Consider the following 25,137-nt stretch of genomic DNA (forward strand, 5'->3'; position numbering starts at 1 on the left):
TGGATAACAACTAGCCTGTTCTGATGAAATTTGAAAAACAAATTGCAGTTTAGTTTCTCATAACCTTCTGCTTTCTGCAATGACTGAACTTTTTGAGTTCTAAGGAAGAAAAATGTGTATCAGAAAATTTTTTTTCTGGGTTGCAATTACAGTGGAAAAGTATCACAGTTGCATATTAAATAGTGTAATTTTCTTACTCTTTCATTTCCATTCTCATAAGAAATAAAAATTGCACAAAAAGAGGGAGGAATCACTTTTACAGGGATTTATTTGGAAATTCTGTGTTAGGCAGGTTGGTTTTGCCCCATTCTGAATCTGCTATGCTTCAGCTGACCTGTTTGCTATATATCCAGGTGACTTCCTAATGACTCTTCTTTTAGCAATTACATGAAAATTCGTATAAAGCAAAAATGCAACATCTGTTTCTCCAAAAAGATGAATGCTTTTTTTTTCCTTTAAATCAGCGTTCTGTATGTGACACTTTTTCCAAATTCTTACCTAATTTGTAAGACTTAGTTAAGCTGTTTTTCTGTCCGCGTAAAGTCAGTATTCACGTGTTCAGAAGGGTGACCTGCGTTAACTTCCTCAGATAAGGTTTCCTATTGTTTCAAGTCCATTTTCATATACTGAGGAGGAGCCAGATCCTGAACTGGTTGTAATCAGTGGTGAGGCTTTCGGATACTGTAGAACAGCAAGGGCTTTCCAATCTGGGAGTAAAAATGAATAAAGTGTTCAGTTTGCTCGAAGTCAATAGCTGTTGAGGTGAAGATTGCTTGCTCCCATTGTTTGGACGGTTTCTATGACAGACACAAGAGGAAGTAGGTAGGATTTGCTGATGTTTAAAGGATGTAGTTGGCAGAGAAAACTTGGTACTGTCAACAATACGCTGATTTGTAATTCGACCTTGGTACAATTGGTTATAAATGGGGATTACCCTACACCAAACCAGATTGCCTGGTGTCTTAATAGCATAATCGTGTTTTGTTTTAATAATATGTATTTACCTTGGTCTGTTCTTTCAGCATTTTTTTTCGTTTTCTTCTTTTGCCCTAAGATGTAGGTTACCCATTTAAAATTCATGAAAGCTCTAGCTTTTTGCTTTTTATTTCTTATTGAATTTCTGCTAACGAGGATTTGTGCCGTGCTTCACCTTCTTGATCGGTTTTCTTCCTTCTTTTTCATTTTGTTCCTGTATTGTTTCCCTGACCATCACAGCCTTAACTTAACACTGCCAAGGGGTAAATGTTAATGTTAGACCACAGCTGTTGACAGTAAATGGGAAGGGCTGGCTGTAAAATCCATGCTCCTGCATGTCTGATTAAACTTTAAAATAGGAAAAATACTTTTTTAGTAGTGATTTTGTCACTGATCTTTCACGACCTTTATTCTTTCTCTTACCTCTGTTTTTTTTTCCCTCCAGGTTTAGCAAAGGAGCCCTTTCAATGTAGATGCCAGGAGCCTTAAATTATTCAGGGATGTGCTTTTTAGATGCTCTGGCTTGCAATCTTTAAAAGCCTGTTAAAGAGAGATTCTTTACATAGGCTTCAGGTAGCTGTATTCTTCTATCATTTTAACTAATGGCTTAGGATATTCCAAATGCAGTTTAAATGAGGAAAAGCTTTAGTATTTATTTACATGTTTGCAGCATACAAAATCATTATTTTTTTTCACTATCAGATGAAAAATGCTCTGTTTTATTTTCTTTTTCTTTCTATGACTTAAATTTCAAAAGCAAATTTCAGAACTAGAAGAGCATTTCCTGTTTTCTTTACTGTAGCAAGAGCTGGCAAGCAATTGGTAGGGTCTAATTTTCACTTACTTTGACATATGTTGCAGAAAAACCACATACAATTAAAACAAACCAGAATAATGTAAGTTCTGTTGGGCCTGCTGAAGTCAAAAGGAGATCTGTTTGCTGGGTTTGTTTTTGTTTATGATGCAGAATAGTTTAATTTTGCAACTTCTAGGAAAAATTTTAGTAGACTGAAAAAAATGACAACATTTTTTAATGTGATGATTCACTACATAGGCAGCTGGTAGTCATGTCTTGATAGTGCACAATGTCCTAGAAACTGCAGTTGGTGGTGTTTTGGTTTTCTGCGTGTGGCAAGTTGCACACACCAGTGTGTTTTCAGTTGGCTTTTTTTTTTTAAATTTCCTTTTTTTTTTTTTTTTAACATCTGTGTGGCTGAAATCACCTTTTCTTTAGATGTAGCTCTGCTAGTGTGGTACTGCAGCAGGCAGTCCGACAAATATCCTGCAAGGTGGTGCTAGTTATTCCTGGTGCTTAGCTATTCCCTGGTAGGGCTTTCTGCTGCAGCTGTGTTTTGTTTCTTGCCACTTGTCTTGAAACTACTTCCTTTCATAGGTCATACGTTGTCAAATACAGAGACATTTACTTATTTATTTTAGTGCATGCCCGACTGTGACAGATTCTTTCTAAAGGACTGTGGTAGTCGAGGCTCTGTGGTTTGTTCCTGCCCTTAGCTTTGCATGACCTTGGGCATGTTGCTTAACATCTTTGTTTCTCGGTTTGAAGTAGGTACAGAAATGCATGTATCGCTCTGCTGTGAGATATACGGCTTTCTTAATGATCACTTATCTGGAGATCTCAAAAGCATTTTACAAAGAGTGTCCAATGCAATTGCTGTTGTAAGAGCTGGAGAGGTCAGACTGAGGAGTCGATGCTGACCACCTTATCTCCCTTCGTAGTTGCCTTAGTCTCACTTCTTTCATTGTGTCCCTGAGCACTTGTTTCCTTTGTTTAAAACAGAACTGAAACTGTTACCAGCTCTTAACTTTCTTTTTTTCCTTTTTGTTTTTTTTTTTTTCCCTCATTTAAAAGAAATTAGGAATTGGTGTCTTTCAGAGAACTTGTGGGCTCATTTTGTGGTTCATCACTGGGCATTAGCCTGTGCTAATATGGATTTTTTTTTTCCTCCTTCTTCCTCTAGAGGATTTCTGGAAATATTTAAATCTGCCATAGTTGCAACCTTTTCCATAATTGCAAGATTTAATTCCTGAGAAAGTTTTACCAAGAGGCGGGCTGACGACCGTAATGCCTTTAACTTGTGATCTTAATAGTAGAGAATTTGTGGATTTGCTTTGGTTTTAATAAGCAGTTCTGCTTGTAATTTTATGCTAAATTTCCAGCTTTGAAGGTGGAAGGCCTTTAGGTTCTCCTGGGTTGTAGTAGTGGTAGTGGCTCACAGGTTGTGTGAATACTGGTGGTGGCAACAGCACTGTGAAACAAATGTCAAGACCCCACAGAGTACATAGCTTTTGATTTTAAAAACTTTTAAGGTGGAATCTCTTCCTTTCAGAGTGCCCTGCATGCTGTGATGTGAATTTTATTGCTAACGAAAAGGTACCTGTGTGCATCCCAGCAGAGACAGCAGCCACATTATGCACATTTGGTGTGATTGCACGGGGCCGCTCTGAACCTGATGGTCTCCAGCTTTCTGGGGCGTGGAGGAGCCCAAGCAGCTGGACAGGGCTGCTCTTGTGGGGTTTTGTCCCCCTGTCTGCCCCTTGGCCTTCCACCGGCATGTCCCTGAACGGCCAAGCTGACTTAGTTTCCTTTCCTCAGAGCCCCATTCTCGTTTGCTGTTTTATTGCAGATTAAAGGCTTGGGTTGCATGTGGAGGTTATCAGCTAATGAATAAACTTCAGTCATCCTGTCCTGTGATAAATCTGTCTCGTAGATCAAAGATGAAGCATGTAGACCTTTTTTCTTTCAAATGGTAATTTCTTAAGGCTGTCAGATCACTTCCTAAGGTCTGTTTACATAAAAACAAAAACATTAAACATATTTTATTCAAAATGTTGAATTTTCAGTTTTGAAAAACCTTCTATTTCCTCTCTGAGGAAGCCTCCCCTCCTCCCTTCCCCATACGGACTCTGTGAAGATCCCATCTGTGGAAATACAGGCGAGCTTCACATTGTAACTTGTAGTCACGGCAGTATTTTCTTAACACTACAGTTATTTCTGTTTTACAACAGATAGTTGTTTAGTTAATTTCATCAGGAGTATGTATATGTATTAGAGCATCTGTTCAGTTCCAGTTGTATTAAACAAAGTATGCAGAAATTTGTTTCAACTGTATTTCACACAGAAACCAAACAAGGCAGATTGAACGGTCTTTGTGATTCTGTTTTGATACAAAACTGCTATTCTCCTTAAACTGCTTTGCACATAGTGCTTTTGCAAAATGTGTTTTGTATTCCAAGAGCAGCCGAAATAATGACTTGAAAATCCATAAGCTCTGGGATGGTGTAAAATAAGGAGGCAGTTTGCAAGCTGACTACATCCACTTCTATTTATTTCATAGGTTTCTTTAGGTAAAATGTATTTACAGTCTGTATCATTTTTTTGGTCTTTTTTTCTTTTGCTTGCTGCCTCAGCAACAGAAGACAGAAGTCAGGCTCTCCCACAGTCTGCCGTGAAGTTTTCAAAGGGTATAGCAGGAAAAAAAAGAGGAGAGAATGACAGTCCTCAAAACATCAGTTAAGCATTGGAGAGTCTGTGACACATTCATGCCTTGTAGGACTGACATTGCTAGCCCTCTGTAAGCATACAGGAAAAATAGCCCTCATTTCAGGTTCTGTGTCCTTTTGTTTTGGTCCTGTGCATTTCAGTACCGGGAGGTAATGCATAATGCATAAATGATATTTATTAATTTTTTTGCGTTTTAGAAGTCATCAGTGTTAGTGGGGTTTTTTTCTTTTTTTTTTCCTAGGAATGATCTAAACCTAGTCTAAACTGATAAATGGAAAACTGATTACTTTTTCAAGGCATGTGCTCCAGTCTTTTCCCTGAGAAGGATTCTTTTCTTTTCCTTTCACTTATTCTTCATGTTCTTGTCTTTGATACATTACTCTTACCCGTTCCTGGATTATAGTTTGACCTTGATGAGGTGAACAGAGAACTGAACTGTCTTGGTAAAGAATATCTTTATTCTTACGTATCTGTTTGTTCGGTAAGCTGAGGATTATGCATGTTAGAAAAGAGTGAATCATTAGCAACTTTATTTCTACTTGTTTGTGGCTGTTTATGAACTTATTCAGCAAATGTGGTTGCCAGTAAGTTAATGTAGTGAAATATTTTTTAGCAGTGACATTTACTGCCAAGTCCTGCAGTCATTGAATACGAAGGTTACTGACTGGCCAGGTTTTTGTCTTTAAATTTATATATTATAAGTCGTCAAGGACATTTGAAAAATTATGTGTGCAAAAACAATTCCCAGTCTTGCTAATTTGATCCTCTTTGCTCCAATGTGGTTTCCTTTCTGCTTCTAATGTATACCTAAAAGAGATAAACAGTTTAATTTTTTTTAATACTCTGTCTTCATGCTGAAACTGAGTGCAGTGTTTCCTTATTAACCCATCCGTAAATAACATTTCACATGACCAAAGCACTAACACAAATGGAGACAAAAGAGACTTTGAAAAGTCAGTATTCAGTAAAGATCAAAAGTTTCAAGCATTTGGGATTAGAATTTGGGAGCTGGGTTTATGCAAGTGTATGTGTATATACACAGTGTATACTCGGTGTGTGTGTGTATATACATGCATATAAGAAACATACACACCATGCAATTGTCAGTCTTATTGCATGCACAAGTAAAATAATCATACAACTTCAGGAACAATTTGCTTCAGAAAAAATGTGCAGTGCGTGTATTGGTAATGTACGTTCAGTTGTGAGTCTTGTATACAGTAAGAATGCTTTAAGTAGCGGCAGAAGCCTTACATGTCTGTGCTGAGAACCAGAGCCTGGTTGCAGGTGGTCAAAATTCCAATGGCTCCAGAAAGAGCACTTTGCTAAGAGTCTTTGAATATCAGGCTACTTATTTAAGTCCTGACTTTATGTTCCCAGATGTAACCACTTCTGACAATGGCTTCTTTGTTTCCCTGTTGAATCAGTGATAAAACCTGTGAGCTGAATTTTATTGTTGACTCATTTCTGTGGCCCGCACCTTTTCCAGTGGAGGCTGCAGGTTTTGCATTGGTTTTTGGTAGTGAACTAAAGATTTAGGGTTCAGCCTTGCTTTAAGGAATTATAAACTAGATCTGTTAGAGTTGCCTTACTGGTGAGCATTTGTGAAAATTTAACATTGAAGCATGGAGTATACATGTATTTAGAGTGGTGACAGTCTCGTTCTCCCAACAAAGTAAACAAAGATCCCATTAGCTACCCTGAGTTACTGTATACTTGTTTTATGAATGTATACATATTTTTATGGTTAAAGGCAAAATCAAATTAAAAATCATCTTCTCAAAATGCAATTTTCTTCCTTTTAGTGCCTATTATTGAGAGTTGCTAAAATAAAACCAAATAGTAAATAATCTTTTAAATTAGTTGTCTAATTCATGCTAGAGAGAGCTCACTGTGTAGTCCATTTCATTATTTATTGCCTTCTCTTGCTCTCACATACTCTTGAGTAGCTAACTGACAGAGAAGCATGATTATCCTTAAGGATAATCTTTTATTATGATGCTCTTTTATTATGAGGATATTCCTATTTTTATAGGGAAGCAAACTGACACAGTGGTTATGAATCTCTGAAGGTAGACTCCGAAGACTGAGCTACTTCAAACTAGAAGCCACCTTCTGACACAAATTGTTTAGGTTATGAGCAACAAATGTCAGAACCAGAGATTAAATCCAGTTTCTTTCACGTTTTGTCCAGCTGCAAGTACAAGATGAGCAGCCTTTTCATCTGTAGCTGGCTGTTAGCTCTTTGCATGAATACATCAGAAAAGAACAACCAAAAAATAGTAGCTAGATTGATGTAACTTGAAACTTTTCTGAAAGAGGGGAAACAAGGCAGAATCAGTTCCGGTTTGTTTTCTGCTGTGGGTATGCTTTCCTAAATATCAAGCTGATCATACATTTAAAACAATAAATAAAAAAAAATATTTATTTTAAAGCTTATTGTTACTTCTGGCAAAAATACTTTTTCTAATTTACAAAGTTTTCTTCATTATTCTGTTTCTACAAAAGCTATTAAAATCCAGACCCAAACCCCTCAAACTGCAGATTTACCTGTAGTGGAAAGAGAGTGTGTGTGTGTGTGTGTGTGTGTGTGTGTGTGTAAAATGCTGGGATATTATCTCACTTGGATATTTTAGTAATGGGAGTTACATAGTACTTAGCCATTACCTCTTACAATTTAAATTAAATTTTGGAAATTGCTGCAAATGGAAATCCTGTCCTCAGAAAAGCACACAGACCCTGATTTAGTGGCCAGCTCTTCCCTTTGCATTTAACTTTATTGATAATTCCCAGGTAGGAGTACAATTTAAGACTTCTCCCAGGCTTGGTTTTATGTTAAGACCTTCCTCTTTAGCGGGAGCTCTAAAGGTGGATCGCCTCTCCTTGCACCCTGCCTGGGAGCCTTTGGAGCCACATACGTTATAAGGAACTGCAGGAACAAATGCCCCTGATCTCTTCCCAGGATTTTAACACCAAAAGCTAATGCAGATGAAGAGCCATCCTGTTTTTCTGTGGGGTCCTGGAGGTTGCAGATCCAGTATAGAGGGATTAAAAATTCTTTAGATTCCCCCCCCCCCCCAATCATTTTATGCTATCCACGGGTTTTAGGTCAATTGCTACAGAGCCCAGCTGGTTTAATTTTTATTAGGTTACTGCTTCCTCCTCCAGAGAGCCCTAACGCTCTGTTTATTTTGGGGGCAGGGGGAGAGGGAGAGCTCTTCCTCCTGCCTCACCTACTCTCCTCCGACATCAAAGCAAGCCAGTTTGCTCCTCCTAGCTTAATCCTCCCTTTCTCCCTCCCACCAATGTTCTGCAAATTTCCTTGTATTCTTCTCAGAGTTATCCAGTGGCTGTGGTATTTGGCAGCAGGTTAACTTTTGCCCTGGAGGTGCTTGCTGGGAGGCAGAGCCCCTCTGGCAGCACTTTCCCCTCCGACTGCCTGCAACTGCGAGTCTCCTACAGCCGGACAGGTACCTGTCTGGGGAGCAAGGAGAGTGCTGCATGAAGGGGACGTAAATCAGAATAAAACAGTGCCTGTGACAGCGTTTCTGTGAGATCGCTGCTTTCGGAGGCTGAGAAACTGTGTCGGTAACTGCAGCTCCCACTGCATGAAAATACCTTCTAGACAACTCTTAACTAGAAGCTGAAATCTTTTGGGAGTGGAGGAGAAGAGGGGTCAGCTAACCAAAATAGTGTCAAACCATTCCTTTGCTTGGGGGTAGAAGAGTAGAGACAGTCTTCTAGCACCATATGGCAGTTCAGCCTGTTAGCAGCTGCCCAAACATGGTGTCAATTTAGGCCAAAGGACCTGTAGTGTCCTAACAAGGTGTTTACTAGCAGCCTCTTGAAAAGTTTGCCTTGAAATTGCTCCGTCTTTTGGTTTAGAGAGTAGGTTAACTTTTATTGATATTTACTGAATGCTCCCTTCTCCCTATCCCCCCCCTTCTCTAGCCAGGTGGCTTACTCTTTTGGGTGGGCTTTTTAATTTTTGCTATACCGAAGGTACTCGTAAACTTCAATTTTCAACTGGCATGGTCCTTTTAAATGAGAAGCCAAGTGGCTACAGACACCCGAATTATCTCAGTGCCTTCAGCACTTCCAGCGTCAGAAAGCTGCAGGTGTACCCTCAGTAACTCTAGTGAGTATTTCAGAAATTGCAACTGCACAGACAAGCAAATGAGGGATATCTTGCACTAAAAGTGAGGATTTATAGCACTGAACCAATTATTAAGCTGTATGGGTGCAACCTCTAATGTTGTTCCCCCCTCTTCCACACTGGGTGGCAACCCCTCCACCTCTCAGGAAGACTGCATCCCTCGTGGCACGGGGTCTTGGGTTAGCTGCCCAGAAATAGCTAAACTGGCAAAAATTTTTAGTGTCTCAAAACACAAGCTTTAGAAAAGCACATTTCAGTTAAAGAATGACATTTATATCCGTTTTGTGAAGAAGCATCTAGAAGAATTTCTTTGCTGAACAGGGCCAGGAGTGTCATGTTTAGGAGTCAAATAAACTGTGCTGCAGGGAAGTGACATGTCTGCATTATAATGATGATTTTGTTGGTCACTTTTCCCCATGTACAAATGCCCTCATGTAAACCTGCTTTATGCATAGTGATGCAACATGGATGTGCTGTAAGTACAGTGAACCGATCTTCGTTCTCTACTTCAACCTTTTTTTTTTTTTTTGGCCTCACTTGTTATTCTCAAAGGTTTTATGTTAATGCCAGATCATAGTAAAGGTAAGGAAAAATTATGGTGGATATATACAATTAACATAATCTAGATATGAACAAGTGATTCAATTAATTTAAAATTTATTTTCATCAATACTTGTTTTTTCTCTTTTAGTCATTAATCTGTAATGCTTTTTGCTTTAAAAAAAGGAAAGAAAAAATCCTCTTTTACTTCAAATAACAAAGTTATTTTAACAAACAATGCTTGTTAATACAGATGCATTACTTCAGATTTTAAGGTCCAGAATTTCCCAATATTAGTTGTAGGAAAACCTGTTGTTATTTTCTATCTTGAAACTCTGTAGTAGTAAACAAGATAAATTCCAGCTTTCAGTGCAGTTCATCTTCACGTGCTTGCTACTTTTTCCTAATTCAAATTCAGAGTCAATATTTTCTTCTTCTCATACCATGTCATCTGAGAACAGTCCATGTAGAATTTGAGGACAAGATCCCACAATTTTGGGATGTCTTTTATCCTTCTCCCTCCCACCCCCTGAGGATTTTAAAGACTATACTATTATGTAGCATTTGTGCAATGCAGTATTCAAATAGAGCGTTAATTGACATGCACTGTATTGTATGCTTTAGACTGGAAGAGAAAATAAGCAATTTGCTTCATTTTGCAGAGTGAGGTCTAATTGTTATTAAAGTGCATTTGTAGTTGCATATTTTCCAGTAAAGGTGACAGATTACTTTAAAGCTGGTATTTTCTTTTTGTTAAACAAGGTTCTCAAATAGATCCATCTTGCCCACGTATTCTATTCTTGCCAGTTGGCTTTGAAAGCTGGTGCTTGGGCTCATCGTTCAGAACTAGCTTCCAAAAAATGAGGTCCCATGCTGTTTCTATCTATTGAGCTGGTAGGGGCTGGAAGGATCTGATCTGAAGCCAAGGCGAAGACTGAATTGATGGAATCATATCTAACAAGTTTGCCAAGTATTGCCCAGTCATGAAGTTCCACTTTCTGGGAAAGAGCACTGAGACGAGGGGTGGCAGAGCATTTGCCGTGATACCGGCTATCCTCAGATTTCCTTCCCTGGACTTAGAGCCAGGCCACCACGTAGGAAAGATCTAGCTTTTTCTTGAATACATTTTTAGACATTTAGTCTTGTTCCTCTCTTCTGCACGCTGCTTCCCCATTTTCTCCCTAGTTACTTATATGGATTTGAAGAGGAAAAAGCTTACTGCCCTTTTTTACAGTATTACACATATTTTGACCATACATAATGTATCATTGCAGAGGCATGCTTGCACATTTTACCCTGTGTGCACAAAACACCCAAACACATGCTCAGACTCTGTTGCAGGTGAATAGTCTCCACTCAGTGGGACTAGATGGGGGCTAATTGTCTTTAGGGCTGAATTCTGCATCTTAAGCAAGTTTAGTTTTCTAGATGCAATGATAAAATGGAGAATAATACTAAGATCATGCACTTCTTCAAAAAACTACTTGACAGGATTGCTTGGATTTCCCCCCCTTTTCTAGTAGCTTTCGTTTGTGAGATAGTGAATGCTCAAGTCTCTTGTCTATGTTCAGTTTTTATATAAATGGCCAGGATAGTCTCTGAAACCACAGTGATGATACGCATCTGTCAGATATCTAATTTGTCACCAGCTTCTTCCAGTATCTGGCAGAGAGCAGGACCTAAGTGAAATCCAGTTGACTGGAGCTCAGCTAAGATCTGATAGAGGTGACTTTGATAGATCAAATGGTTGAAGAACTTGGTGGAGTCTGTGTAGATGTGATCTGTTCAGCCCCTTTTACATCAGTCCACAGTCTTCAAGTCTTGCTCATCTTTGCAGCTGTTGCAGTGTTCAGAAACAAAAGGGTTTTTTGCCATTGTCCAGGCAAGAGATTGCCCACAGTGAAAACAATTGCAGATCCTGCCTCAGTTATCCATGTTTGCAGTCACTTCTGTCTTCAGCTGTTGCAGTGGTCTGTATGTAGGCTTTAATTCAAAATCATTGGGAACAGTTTAGCTGGAAAGACTCCGTTACCAGCCTTTACTGTCTCTCCATCCTCCTACCTCTCTTCATCTGTCACCTCTCCAACATGGTGTTTTTATTTCAGTTTTTGTTAGTATACTAGGCTGCATGCTGCATTTAGCTGCAGCAGCAGTAACCTCCGGAGTATGAAGGAATGGTCAGCTGGGTCTAGTACCTGCTTCAGCTAATTCCTCCTGTGCATCCCAAAGATTACCGGTAAAATTTCTCATCTTAGTGTATAGTGGAATGAAATGGTAAAAGCACCCTGCGTTGGCATCCTGTTATCTTTAATCAGATGCCTATTAAATGGTTGTCGAAATTCAGAGTGCAGCTATCTACAAAGGTCTGTAGCTTAAAGCATAATGATTTAGAAATAAATAATCAATAAATAGCCTCCAGAATGCAGAAGGCTGTTGTTCCGTAAGTTAAATACACATTTTTGAAACCTCTTCAGAAAATATGTATAAAGCCTGGCATTCTCACTTAGAAAGTCGTATAGAAGGTATTTAGTTTTGTAGCTCATTGCATCAGATGTGCAAATACCTATACTGCATGTGTGGTTCAAATTGTAAGTAACTGTTGCAGAAATAGAGCATTTCAGGCCTCGTATAAACTCACAATGTTGTGTTTGGATTTTTTTTTTAAACGTCTACTGATAAGAGCACCCTGCTCATTACTGTCACCTGAGAAGTAACCAGCATGTTACCCTCCTTGATGAACCGTTCAATAAACTGTTCATTTATTGAAAGTAGATTTTTTTTATTATTAAAATGCCTACCTGTTGTACTTGCAGCATAAATAATTTGTTTGAATCATCAGGTGAGTGCTGTTAAGTTACAGTGAGCGAGGAAAATTGCAAAAACACAAATTAGGGTCCCTGTCCTTAAGTGTATTTCAGTTTGCATTTTGATAGCAGTTTAGAAATGTTATCGCCTGTTTTGTCACAGACATAATTCACATCTTTCTTCAGGCACTGTAAACAAGAGAAATGGTTTAATGGCTCCATAAAAGGCACTCTGTGCTGATAGCTGAGATTAGACCCTTTAGTAATGGATTTTTGTGTGTTGGGGAAGGGGAGGGCTTGGCAGAGGTAAATGTACTGGAAAAGAACCTTGGAGAGACTCTGATGTATCTGAAGTGCCTGCTGCATTTCTGTGTGTATTGGGAGATAGATTTAAAGTGTGACAGTATTGGCTTTATCAGTACAGGGGCCTTCTCTTCTTGCTTTTGAAATTTTACCAAGTACTAACTTGGGTCACCTCAATCAGCCTGGCACCTGGAGTTGTAGTGGTATTAACTTCAATATTTTTGCACCTTCTGTCTCATCTTGTTGTTAAGAAAATCAAATCCCCTCTATTCATATGTGATGAAGAAATCTCTCTAAACTTATATTGCATATTAACAGTTTCACCTCAATTGATCATAAAAATGAATGAATTTATTTATTAAATTGGGTTTAGAGGGTGATTTGAGAGCATAAATGTGAAATGCAGCAGAAATGTTTAGGGCATGACTTACTGTGACTTCTCGGTTACTTCCTTTTCTCTGCAGGTACACAAAGTCAACACACATGAATGTAGTGTTACTTAGGAGATGTTGAAGTTCACTACCACAAGCAAAGTTGCTGCTGTCAGTTGATTTTATACCATAGAGCAAATGCTCTTGCCCTACAAGTGTTGATAATAAGACATCTTTGTCTCTTTGGTCAGTGGAGTCAAGATTGCCTGCCATTAGCTAATGACATTGAATTCCTAGTAATATTTCATGCTTTTAAAAATACGTTTAAATCAAGTCTGCTTCAGAAAATAAAATCAGATTTCATTTTGTGTTCTGGGCAGGAATCTGAAGTTTGAAAATGATGAAATAACTTCTTGCTCAAAGGAGAAATGACTTGCAATTTCACATAAAATATTCCTCGTTTCTTCTTCATCTTGAATAATCATCTATTGAATTGAAAAATATTTTAAACCATTGCTTTTATATTTGATGCAGTGCATTTCTGGGGCTTTCTCGAAAGAAGTGATTCAGTTCTGTCTGTACACAGGTGGTACATTTCCTGTTTCTCAGGCTAGAAATAATACAAATCAGTCTTCTCTGAGACAAAACGATTCCTCCTTTAATTTCAGAGTTCTTATTAACATTATTCTTCATTTGGATCTTAAACTGGGTGTCATTATGAACAAAATGTTTGGGGATTAGGCTGTTGACAGATAGCAAAGGAGAACAGCACTTCGAAAGGAGGGGTAACAGGTTTCACCCTGTATTTTTGTGTGTTCTGTGTGAGTTTGCTTCATGGTGAAATTATTATTGTTTTGTATAAAATCTAGGTCTGTACATTATGCATAACATGCGAGCCCTCTTACTCTGCAGATACAGATAGATATGTTTATGTACAGAGAATATGCATACGGTAATGTATTATATCTTAATCAGTTTGCTACAGATGGTAGCAATCCTTCTGCTTGCCTTACATCTGCATGTTGGCTCCAGAGGAGCTCCGGACAGGGTCTGTGGGTTGAGTCCATTCTGATACCGATAAGCCTGACTTTCCCCAGTAGTTGAGATGAGGCGTTGAAGCCATCCATCTAAATACACGTTGTAAGATTGTTTGCCTTTCAAGTTCAGAGGTAGTTATCTGTAAGTAATCACTCGGGATGAAATCTTGGCCCTTGGTCACTTCTTAATAAGATCGTTATTAAGGCAGAGTGCCCGTTACTTTAATAGGGTTGAGACTCTGTTCTGGGGTTAAGTAAAATGAATCTGCCATCAGGAAGAAAGAAATGGTGAGGAGCTGGTTGTTTGAAATGTCATTTTGTTAATTTGGATGTGTTGGTAGCTTAGTATGCTGCACTAAAATTAGACTCTATAAATAAGCAACCTTGCTCTCCTCAAAAGAAAATGGATTGAAAACATGATATAAAATCCAGCTTAGTAAAATCATATATGTTTAAAATCTGTTTTAATAGGTGCACTATAAAATGAGTGTCAGACTAAAATGAAGAGCACGGGTGGCGGGTTTCAGTGATAATATGAGAACTGTTTTGAATGTTTGAAATTTTATTGTTGGAATAAGTCTGTCATCTTCAGCCACATTTAAGATGTGGTTTGAAAGGTCAAGTAGCCTCCAAAAAAGCCCCCCCAAAATGCAGTATTTTTCTCAGGCTATCTTTTTTCCTTTCTACCTCTAAAAGTGTACACTTAAGGAGTTGCAGATAAAGCTTAGCATGGTGACTGTGTCAGGGGACTGCCCGAGGAAGGCTTTAAATTTTACAGCTACATTATCTTTCTGGCCGTAGTTAAGATAAAGATCTAATATAAAATCACTTTGGACTGTAATGCTTTCCCTAAATGAAATGAAGGCGTTAACCTACCTGATTTGATACACTTTACCCTAGCTTATAAAGCTGGGAGGAAGGTGAGGTAAACTTTAATTAAAACTAAAGCGCAGATGCCTTCTAGCACTGTGCCCTGTACCTTGCTAGGACTGTACAGTAAGCAAAATAAAATGTACCTCGCAGCCGAGGCAGCAGGCTGGAGCCGTGTTCAGTGAAAGTAATTTAATTAGTGTTGATCATGACTCCAGATGATGGTGATTTGATAAGGAATAATTTAGTACTTAACAGCCTTTTACATGCACCAACTCCATGTGGGAAGGTAAAGCAAATTGCACAAAATGAATGTGCTGCTTTCACTTGTGCCTGTGCCAGTGAGCTGGAAAACTGCCTGTTAGCAGACGTTCAGGCTCTCAGCGCTGTGATGAAATACCCAGCCAGTTCTCCGCACAGGGCTGTGGTGTGGGAGTCTCTGTACTCCCGTTATTTAAAAATAAATAAGGGAAGTAATTTTTCATAACAGATTAACTCCGAGGAAGTAGCAAAGTTAAAATAAAAAAAAAATAAAAAAATGGAGCAGCATGTGGCCTTTGTGCAAATATGTGATACTGGCTTTAAAAAAGAGTCCTGTTGCAGTTTTGTTTTACTTCTCTGATTCAAGTCAAAGAGATTGCCTACCTTTGCGTCAGAGCCACCGTCCTGGAGTTGTGGGGCCCATCGTGTGCGTTAAACGTGGGGTGTGCATTATCTGACGGAGACATGCAAGGAGAGTCAGCAGTGAAAGTTCACTAGCAAAAACCTGAAACAAACTGCTGGATATCAGCCTGCTTTGTGATTCCGGTGGAAAGCTGACTGGGCTGCATTTTGCTGTATTATTAAATTCGAGAATCTCTATTCAAGAAGTCCGTATGGTCTTTTATTTTAATTTAGACAGTTTTATTCAGAAAGTTCTTTTCTTGTTGTGATGTTCACCACTTTTCATCTCTCTCTCTTATGTTACAGTGCTCTGCCTATCTATTTGTGTACCTATTGTAGTGTCTGCTTTTCCTTTGTAATCTTTCCAAATAAGTCACTATTATCCACCAAATATAATAGCTAGACAGCAGTTTTAGAGACAATTCTTGTGAGTTTTGTGAAAATATGTGGCAAAATAACATAGTGCTATCTTGCAGATGTCTCAGCTGAAAGGCAATAGTAGAAGCTGTCACGTATTAGGGTATGAGAGGACCCGTTTGTGAAACAGTTCTCTGAACATTGGCCAAGCATGGGAAAACCCGTGGTGAGAATCTGGAATCTGGATCTTACTGGAATCCAGATACTTATAGAACAGGGTTTATTGATTCTGATACTCAGCTTAGGCAGCATTTAATTTACCTCCCCCTCCCCACCAAACACACGGGCATGTGTACGCAGGTGCATTAGTATCACAAAATGTATAGTGTGTAACAAAATGTCTTTCCGAAGTTCAGGTGCAAGGGAGAGGGCAAGATGCTACTTGATGATATATAATAATGGCCTGGTTTTGCGCTGAGGTTCTCTAACAGGGACTGCTACCTGTATGTGGATTTCCCTGAAGGCGCAAGTCGTCTGTGTCAGGCTGGAGCGTGATGTTCAAACTACTGCGTTTTGGTGACAACATCAAAAATCAGTGATAAAATTGATCTCCGAACTCCAGGCTTCTCAGAGTTCAAAAATGTATTTGCTAACTAATTTTATTTAAAACTTGAAGAGTGTGTTTTCAAGCTGTTGCATACGTGTCATTTAGTCCTTTGTCCTCCTAGCCACTTACTTCAGATCTATGTCAGATGAACTTTGAATTTTCTTCTGCTTTAATTTTGGTTAAGATTGGATATGAAATAAGGAAAGTTGGCTGGCTTAAACTAATATGCTGGTTAACCTTGTCTTTACCTTTGGCCTTTTTCTTAATCTAGACCAACTTGTGCTTCTAATTAATGCTGCATTTCTGTTACACTCCTTGTGTTCTTTTTACCTTTTAAAAAAGTGTGATTATTTTTTTTTTTTCTCAATTTGTTTCTCTGTCACATTTACTATTGAGTTTGGTGAGGCCGGGATTTTATCTTGTCTATTTTTGAGAAGAACTACTGAAGCCATTTCTTGTCTGTTTTTTTTCAGACATTACTTATAACTAAAGGCGCATGTAATCATTCAGTTTCATAAGTTTCACTGCAAATTTTCAGGCATTCTGTGGGACAAAAAGATTACTGATCATATACTTGAGGCCAATATATGAGAAATTTATTTTGGAGTCATTTGTGCGGCATTCTTTGAAGTGAACTACTATTGCATTTATAGCTAAAAGCTACCTCACTAATATTACTTAGAAACATTTGGTGCCTGGGAAGTATTTTGCCTCTGACAACATTTACAGTAGTTAAGCCAAATATAAGTGGGCTGTTATTTTTCTGCTAATGAGATGGGATCCTGGCCATCATTCTATTAAACAATAAAAGTGCTAATAGCCAATGTGAAGGATCTCTGGTGTCTATTTTTCAGTTGACACCCGAAGAAATATTTGAAATGTTTATTTCCTATATTGTTTTTAGTATTACAATGGTTTAATTAATCATGTGTTTAATTAGCAGTGTCTAGCTTGCTTGAGAAAGCTCATTGTTAATATTGTACTTGGGTTTTAATTACATTTTCTTTCTCTTTCCAGTGGCTTTTCATGGTCTCCCTGTGAAAATCAAGAAGGAACCCCATAGCCCATGTTCGGAACTTGGCTCCGCTTGCAGTCAAGAGCAACCATTCAAGTTCAGTTATGGGGAAAAGTGCCTGTACAATGTCAGGTAAAGCAATCAGGAGCACGCTTGCAGTGAGAACTGCTGATTTAAATGAGGACTGACTAAAGAGTAATAAAACCATAATAGAGATCTTATAAAAGTTACCTCTTCAGCAGATAACAGACTGATGAGATAATGCATTTAGCTGATGAACACTGATGGAGTTGTTTACAGTTGTATCAAACACTTACATAACCATTTTAAAGCAGTGTTTTTCATCAAAATGCATATTCTCCATGGGAGATAGCCAGAGTTTAAAAACCCAGGGTGCAAGCATGAAATAGAAGGGAGGAGTGTCTTATTTTCTGCAAGTTGTGTTGAAAGTACTTTCAAAATGCATTACACACATTAGGAAAGAGAGAGGTATCTGCGTAACAGGCAAGAGATTGACAGGCCTGAGCAACACAGTATTTGACAAGTTTTGCAGATGTTACATGTGTGTATTAGTGGGTGACGGTGATTACAATTTAAAATAGTATTTCATTAGGTTCTACATCTTTGTTACCTATTCAAAAGCAAGTTGTCTTCTTTTATAGGGATAGATAATAAAAGCTGTATTTATTTGTGGGTGGTGGAGGGGGTTGATACCACTGCATTCTTTATTGACTTTCTTTTGGTTTGCACTTACGTGTCACTCCTTCCTTTAGTGTCAGCATTGAAGGGTTTCTTATTGACATTTCAGTCTATTTTAGAATCTTTCATCTAGCTTGTGAGTTTTTATTCTCATTAATGTACTACCAAAACTGTTAGCACTTAAAGCATTTACATTTAACTTTTTGGCTATGAAATGGAGGGTAGGAAAAAAAAAAAAGACTGGCACATTTGCCAGTCATAGAGGAGTGATGTTGATTTCAAAAATCAAATGCATACATTGATGGATTTGATAGGTGCTAGGGGACGTGACAGGAAAGTATGCAAGTTCATGCTTACTATCTGCCTAATGTCTGCGTTTTTCCTGTTTAGAAAGAGGAAAGATCAAAGTGTGCTCAAATCCTTCGCTGATTTGAGACATCTTTGAAAATAGCATCTATGTATTTGCAGGACCAGCACTTTATTTTGAGAGAGAGGAGGGGGGAGGAAAACGCTGTTGAGAGAGGCTGCTGACATCCTAGTGTGGGTAGCTAAGCCAACATACCATTGTTTTTCTGGGTCAGATCCCTTCCCTCTAGCTGTATTGTTTTACTGTCTCACTTTGTGGTTTGTGCAAGCTCTAAAAAAGAGTCTTGACAGGCACTGCCGGCTCTTTGTGCTCTAGTCCAGGTGCTTCTACTTTTATGTATTTTGTATATCTCCTGTTAGAATGTCACTGTAAGACTGAATCCTTTAAAAATACATTTCTGTGCCCCAGAGAAGAAAATGCTGTGCTGAACCAGTTGCATCTAACGTGATTTTTTCTGTGCTTTTCACAATGTAAAGTAGAGAATTTCTCTGCCCCAAACTGGTTAATAAGGTAACTATAATAAAAAGCTTATAAATGTGAGACTTGAGGGTTTTTTTCTGGATGTAGATGCTACATTGATGTTTGGGTTTTTTTCAGAGAAAATAACCTGACCTTCTTTCCCCTTGCCTTACTGACAGTGCCTATGATCAGAAGCCACAAGTGGGAATGAGGCCCTCCAACCCACCGACGCCATCCAGCACTCCTGTGTCACCACTGCACCATGCCTCCCCAAACTCAGCTCAGACTCCTAAACCTGACCGGGTTTTCCCTACCCATCTCCCTCCATCCCAGTCCATTCAAGACAACAGCTTCCCTATGGACCACAGGTAAAACACAAAACATGCGAGGGAGCCATGCAGAAGCCATGTCAGTTGTGGTTGCAAGTCTCTTATGTAGGGTAGTACTGGTTTCCCGCCCATAACTATTCCCTTTTGGGTTGGGGGACCAAGGCGAAAGCCAGCAAGGTTCAGAGTGTCAGAAATATGTGTACTTTGTGAAAGTCTGGCACCTGACTTGATGGACTTCAGTAAGAGTTCATATTGGCAGTAACAGAGTTTAATGACCTGCTGCTTCTGTCATGTGAGGGTGATTACAAGGTGCTAGATAATCTCATCTAGGCTCCCTTTCCCACGAAAGGTTGGACCGGACAGTCTTTGAAGGTCCCTTCCAACCTAGGCTATTCTATGATTCACTTGAGACTAGTAAGTCCTACGAGGTAATGAAGTCACTAGCAGGCATGATCTGGCTATAAATATCTGACCTCTTGCTAAGCAATTCACCTATCTAAGAGGTAAGTGGCCATGCTTCAGAATATTCTTTGGAAGGGTGGATCATTCTTCCAACCCCTTTTGAAATACAGCATTTGAAACAAAGATGCCAACATAAACTGTGCTTAAATAACATTAGTCTGAGTAAAAGCCACAAGAGCTAGAGACTAGAATTAAAGCTTAAACTGTCCTTGAGTCACCCTGTTTTGTTGTGATCTGTTAGAAATCCCCAGACAACTGTCTGTCTTAGCTCACTGCTGCAACAGATAGGCTCAGTGGATTTCCCTGGTTTTTGAGACTAAACACTTGGTTGTGGAATTCTGTCCTAACCTTTATTGCATGAACCTGTTTTTGTCTGATGTGTTGTGTGGTTGCTCTGAGAATTTAAAATTTCAGCTGTACGTAAAGAGATACATATGTTTAGAAACTTCACACTTCAGAATTAGAAAATTGAGAAGCACCTGAAAAGAAAATCACAGTTGTTGGGAGTGCGATTTGCATGCTTCTGCTCTAATAAAGGCTATTATCTCCAGAGATTTGTGCAGATCACTTCGGAAGGGGGTTGCTAAGGTTTATATTCCTGTTTTGTGCTCTGCTGAGATAGTTTTAAGTTATCACCTAGGGTTCTGTACAAGCCCTCCTGGTGGTGAGGAAACACTGAATCGGCCCCTTCGGCTGCCATAGTCACTGTCTTTTCTCCCTCCATGGACTGTGGTCTAACCACGCAGGCCCCCAGTGAAGCCAAGCAGCAGATTTGATTGCAGGATGGTGGATAAATGTGTTTCTGTATATACACCAAAGTCAAGTTGTCAGGAGACTGACATCTTCAGAAACTAAATAGCTTCGGTACAGAGAGCAGTAGTAAGATTTTTCAAATGAAAAAATATTTTGTTTTAGAAAAACTCGTAAAGAGAGTACTGAAGCTGTATGTCAGCCCTAATTTGAGTATTTATAGAGGTTTGCATACACCTTAGTATATTTTTTTTATACCCGTAACACTTGCTCTGCACAACCTTTGCAGGCTCTTTACATGATTCCCCTTCCCTGCCCCCTCCCGTCTTCGATATTCATGTTCTTTAGGGCGTTTTGCGCTAATGCTTCCCTTCTGTGATAGAACATCATGTGTTCTAGTGAAGTCCAAAATAGCTGACTCAGGCCAAAAAAATCTCATTTTTCTCCTTTTTTTAAAGAAAGGCACAATTAAAGTGGAAGATATTTTTCCCCATTTTCTCATTTATTTTGAATCTTCTCACTTCCAGTTGTTTGAAGAAAATGTGTACTTCATATTTTTCTGAAATTCAAACCTTGCCGATTTACAAGGTGATATGCTACTACAATGAGCGTATTCAGAAAATGTCACTTAAACAAATGACCTACCTATGTGAGTTCACATATAAATCTCTAACTCAAGGCATATTTTTTTGGAACATGCATTGGTGGCATAAGATAGCGTTAGTATCTAGAATGTACAGCCCATACATCTTCATACAGGGCATGAATATATGAACGATAAGTGGTCCTAACAAGTACCAACAGGAATCAAATCCACTTGTATAAACAAATGGCTTGATTCCATACAAAGCTTCCAGTACAACAAGTATTATTAACTTCCTTTGAGGCTTTGTGAGTGAGCCTGTTTCTTATTTTAACTTCAAGTTGCAATTTTCTGATTCACTCCTTGACAGTTCTTAATGATAATTTCTGCTTCTTTTTTTGGCTAATGAAAAAAGGAAAAGAGGGAAATGAATGCAGCGCCAGTCAGCCTAACTGTTTCATAATACATTTGAGTTTCTAAGTTTATTTTCTGCAGGTGTAGGTGGAATTGCAAAACCCAATGTTACAGTGCAGTACTCTTTCTACTGCAAAACATAATATTTACAGCAGCATTAAAAAAATTCATTTTGTCTCCACTACTACATTGTAATAGTTTCTATCTCTGTAGCTCCCACAGTATTTGTAATTAAGCTATGTCAGTAAATATTTGTCAGACTAAGTTCACAGCAGTATTATGATAGACGTTAGTGGAGTTTAAATTGTTTCAGAAATATGTAGTACATGAGAGTTGGTAGTTAAGGATTGTATTGCCTGTGCAATCAAACCCCTGCGTCCTTCACTCACCCAGTTTTCTTCAAGAGAATGTCTGTTTTTGCTTGTGTGAACCAAAGTCGGTTCAGAAACAAAGTACAGGAAGCTGAAGAATGATTAGTTCCTGATTTTTTTTTTATTTTTTTTTTTAGTGTGTCAGTGAGAAACTTGTAGAGAAGGGCACAGGTTTCTCTTCTTATTTTTTTAAAAAGTGTGTCTTGTTCATGATGAGTGGTAACAGGACTAGTAAGCAATTTGTTGCAAGAATGTTGCATCTGCTGTGGATTAGTGCAGACACAATATTAATACAGTGGTGGTTACCACTACTGTGGTAGTCTGCAGGAGGTGACAGGAAGACTTTGTGCAGTTCATCAGGGCACGGTGGGAAAATCGCATCCTTGTATTCTTCTCTATGCTTCTGAACCTGCAGATGTACACGTAATTACATTCAGGCCTTTTAGTTCAGGTAGATATGTTTTATGGAAGAAACAACAAGCATCAGTTCTTGAGTAGTGCTGCATGTAAATGAAGTTAATTTAAAACTGAATTCTCAGATTTTATACCTACTGAAGAGCATTTGGGAGTAGCAAATGGCAGTATGGCTTGTATGGATGACTTCTTTCACGTAGAAATGACCAAGGGAGCAAGTCAAGATGAGGAGAATTCTTAAGCATTGTTTCTCTCAGCAAAAATTTGCACCCTCTGCTTTTTCTGCGGCGCTTACATTCCCTTCTCATTAGAGCTGGAATGCAGTGCCAGCCTTGCAGGTAGATCTCCCATGGTGCTGTCCCCAAGAGGACAGAACTCTGGACCCTGGAATGATTCCAGATGTTACAGCAGACAATACTCTTTGTTCAAAATGTTCGTGTGTGTTGTGGTCAGAGTGGTTTCTGTGTAACAGTAAGAATGGTAAGACTATTGGAGTACAAGCAATATGTCACGAACACTTGTGAACAGAGAACTCAACCTAAGCTTCCTTCATGTTACTATGATAGGATGTCAGTCTTCCACTGTTTTGAAGCTGGTGCATTTTCTCTTTGCCCCTTCTGTTGAGAGAAGATACTGAAAGCAAAGAGGATGGTAGTGGGAACAGGTCTTAGAGCTGATATTAATAGGTGGGTTTTTCATTTCTTGCTTGTTGCTGTTCTACCATGCAAGTGATCCTGATGGGAGCACTTGGCGTGATCATATGCAAAATGTTTGCTACTGAGAAGGTGATGCAGCCACTAATAATGACCTGTGAAGATCTCTGGGAAACGGCATGTAGCTCAAGTCCTTTACATGACCTCTCTCACTTGCGTCCTAGATTTCGCCGCCAGCTCTCTGAACCTTGCAATTCTTTCCCACCTTTGCCTGCAATGCCAAGGGAAGGACGTCCGATATATCAGCGCCAGATGTCTGAGCCAAACATCCCTTTCCCGCCTCAAGGTTTTAAGCAGGAGTACCACGATCCAGTTTATGAACACAACGCTATGGTTGGCAGTGCAGCCAGTCAAAATTTCCCCCCTCCTCTGATGATTAAACAGGAACCTAGAGATTTTGCATATGATTCAGGTAGGTGAGACTCTTTTAGTTCTGCATAGTAAAGTAATAAATGAGTCCAAGACAGTGCTATTGATGTTTTGGTCATATGAATTGAAACTTGCTCTTTTGGCTTCTAAGTCTCCCAAAGTAATTCATGTCTGGGACAACTTAAGAAGTAGTAAGATTGCTACGTAGTACAGTGTGACCTGTGCCACCATTACTTGCTCTGTAAAGGATTTCATTTTCCAGAACTCTCTGTCCAGAAAGTGCACAGGTTAAAGAAGCCAGAGAAGAAAAAAAATCATGGGTGCAAAATTGAGCTTTGCTTAAGAGGGGAGTTGTTCTGTACTATCTCATCTCTGACCTCTGAATTTGTGTGCTCCGTTTTTATGAGCTCTTTCATTTGTCTGCCAGAAATAGAGGGCTCTTTCTCCTCTTGCTTGCACTACTTTAAATCAGGAGTAACTCCGCTGAAGTGGGGTTTATACAGCTATAAAACCAATGAGGGAGAAGAATCAGCCAAATTGGTGTCAGCTTCTCAGTTTGTGCATACTGCTGTGTTTTGTGGAGGTACATAATCTGTGATGCCAGGTTGCTGATGTAGAGAATACGCTGTTGCTATTAATAATGTTTATTATGATTGTGCTTGTAGGGCAACTGGAATGGAGCCTTATTGCTCTACGGACAGTACAAAACAGAGGAGGTGGTGGCAGAGCCTGCTCTCAATAGCTTCTGGTCAAAATAGGAAAGAGAAGCGAGAGAAAGGATAAAAACATAAATCAAAGGAATAACACTGTAAATGTTTGCCACAATTTAAACATAATATTTATATTATACTTGGGAAAAGAGAGAGAGAATTAGGGAAGCAGAAAAGGAGTTTAGTAATGAGTATGAAGAAACAAGGAGAAGGAAGCTGGAAGGTGGTGTGGAAAGAAGCTGAGATTAAAACAGCATGGAGTGGGCTAGGTGGGGTAAACAGTTGATCAGTATGGAGCCAAGAAAATGCAATCAAAACACATTTTTCAGTTTTGGTCTAAGTGATTTCTGCAGCTCCTCTTCAGTCTCTGCCTCTGTCTTGCTTCGTATATGCCACGCTGTTGAAAGGGAGGGATTTCAGTGAGTCCTTACTGTGCTTCTGGAGGAGGATATGTTGCTTTCGTACACATGCACGCTGAGTTGAGCAGGGGCAGTGGGTGGCCCTGTCTGACTTCAGTCTGACCCTCTCTTATTCGGGGTGCTGCAGTACCTGCAGTGCTTTCCTGCTGGTTCAGTCCGTGGCTAGATGCTCTTGCAGTTTATTTCTCAAAGGCTACATGGCAGCTGAGTTGAGGTCTCCTTTGAAAGTTTAGCCCATGACAAACTTGCAATTTGATACAGTGGAGAACTGTTTTTTATTGTCTTTTCTGTAGCTAACTTAACATTGTCTATTTAGTGGGATATTTTGTGGTATCACTCATGTAAAGTGCTTGTTTTAGAGTTGATCTCTATGTTAGAACAGGGGAATTTGGGAAGTAGAGCTGTTCTCTCCTTTCTTATCCTTGACAAGCAAAGAAACAATCTTTACGTACATTTGAGTTAGGCCTATACGAGGAGGGGACCAGAGGTGAAATATTTCTCCAAGCTGAAATATAAGATGAAAATGGGTTCAGATTACAAGGATCAGATCTAGAACTCAACCTGTTCGTTGATGAAGGTTCTGAGATGTGTGGCTTTGGCAGTCACGTATCTTTAGTCTTACAGAACAGCGTGGGAGAGACTGTCTGCATAGTTAATGTGGCAATGGATAATAAATGGGGGACTGCAGCTTCAGGCACTGCCAGTCCCTTGCAACCTTCACAAGCACCGTTATTCATCCTGCTAAATTAAAGGCTGAAAAAAGGCCCTTTTGTAAGCATGCTTCATATTTGGCTAGGAAGTAGGATCTCCTTATTGCATACTATTACTTTAAATCTGGGTTGGCCGCTAGCATTCAT

General features: G+C 39.2%; 1 protein-coding gene across 5 annotated transcripts in view; it reads left to right on the plus strand.

The window, feature by feature from the left end:
* Window positions 1-25,137, plus strand: part of ETV1 (ETS variant transcription factor 1) — a 66,911-nt gene that overhangs the window by 16,688 nt on the left and 25,086 nt on the right. For all 5 annotated transcript variants that reach the window (XM_054817530.1, XM_054817532.1, XM_054817531.1 and 2 more), the window contains 3 exons: window positions 17,224-17,353; window positions 18,926-19,114; window positions 22,947-23,194. In XM_054817530.1, coding sequence (XP_054673505.1) covers window positions 17,224-17,353; window positions 18,926-19,114; window positions 22,947-23,194 — 567 coding nt within the window. The remainder of the gene's footprint in view (window positions 1-17,223; window positions 17,354-18,925; window positions 19,115-22,946; window positions 23,195-25,137) is intronic.

This window comes from Grus americana, chromosome 2 (genome assembly GCF_028858705.1).
Source record: "Grus americana isolate bGruAme1 chromosome 2, bGruAme1.mat, whole genome shotgun sequence".
In the NCBI taxonomy this organism is placed as follows: Eukaryota; Metazoa; Chordata; class Aves; order Gruiformes; family Gruidae; genus Grus; species Grus americana.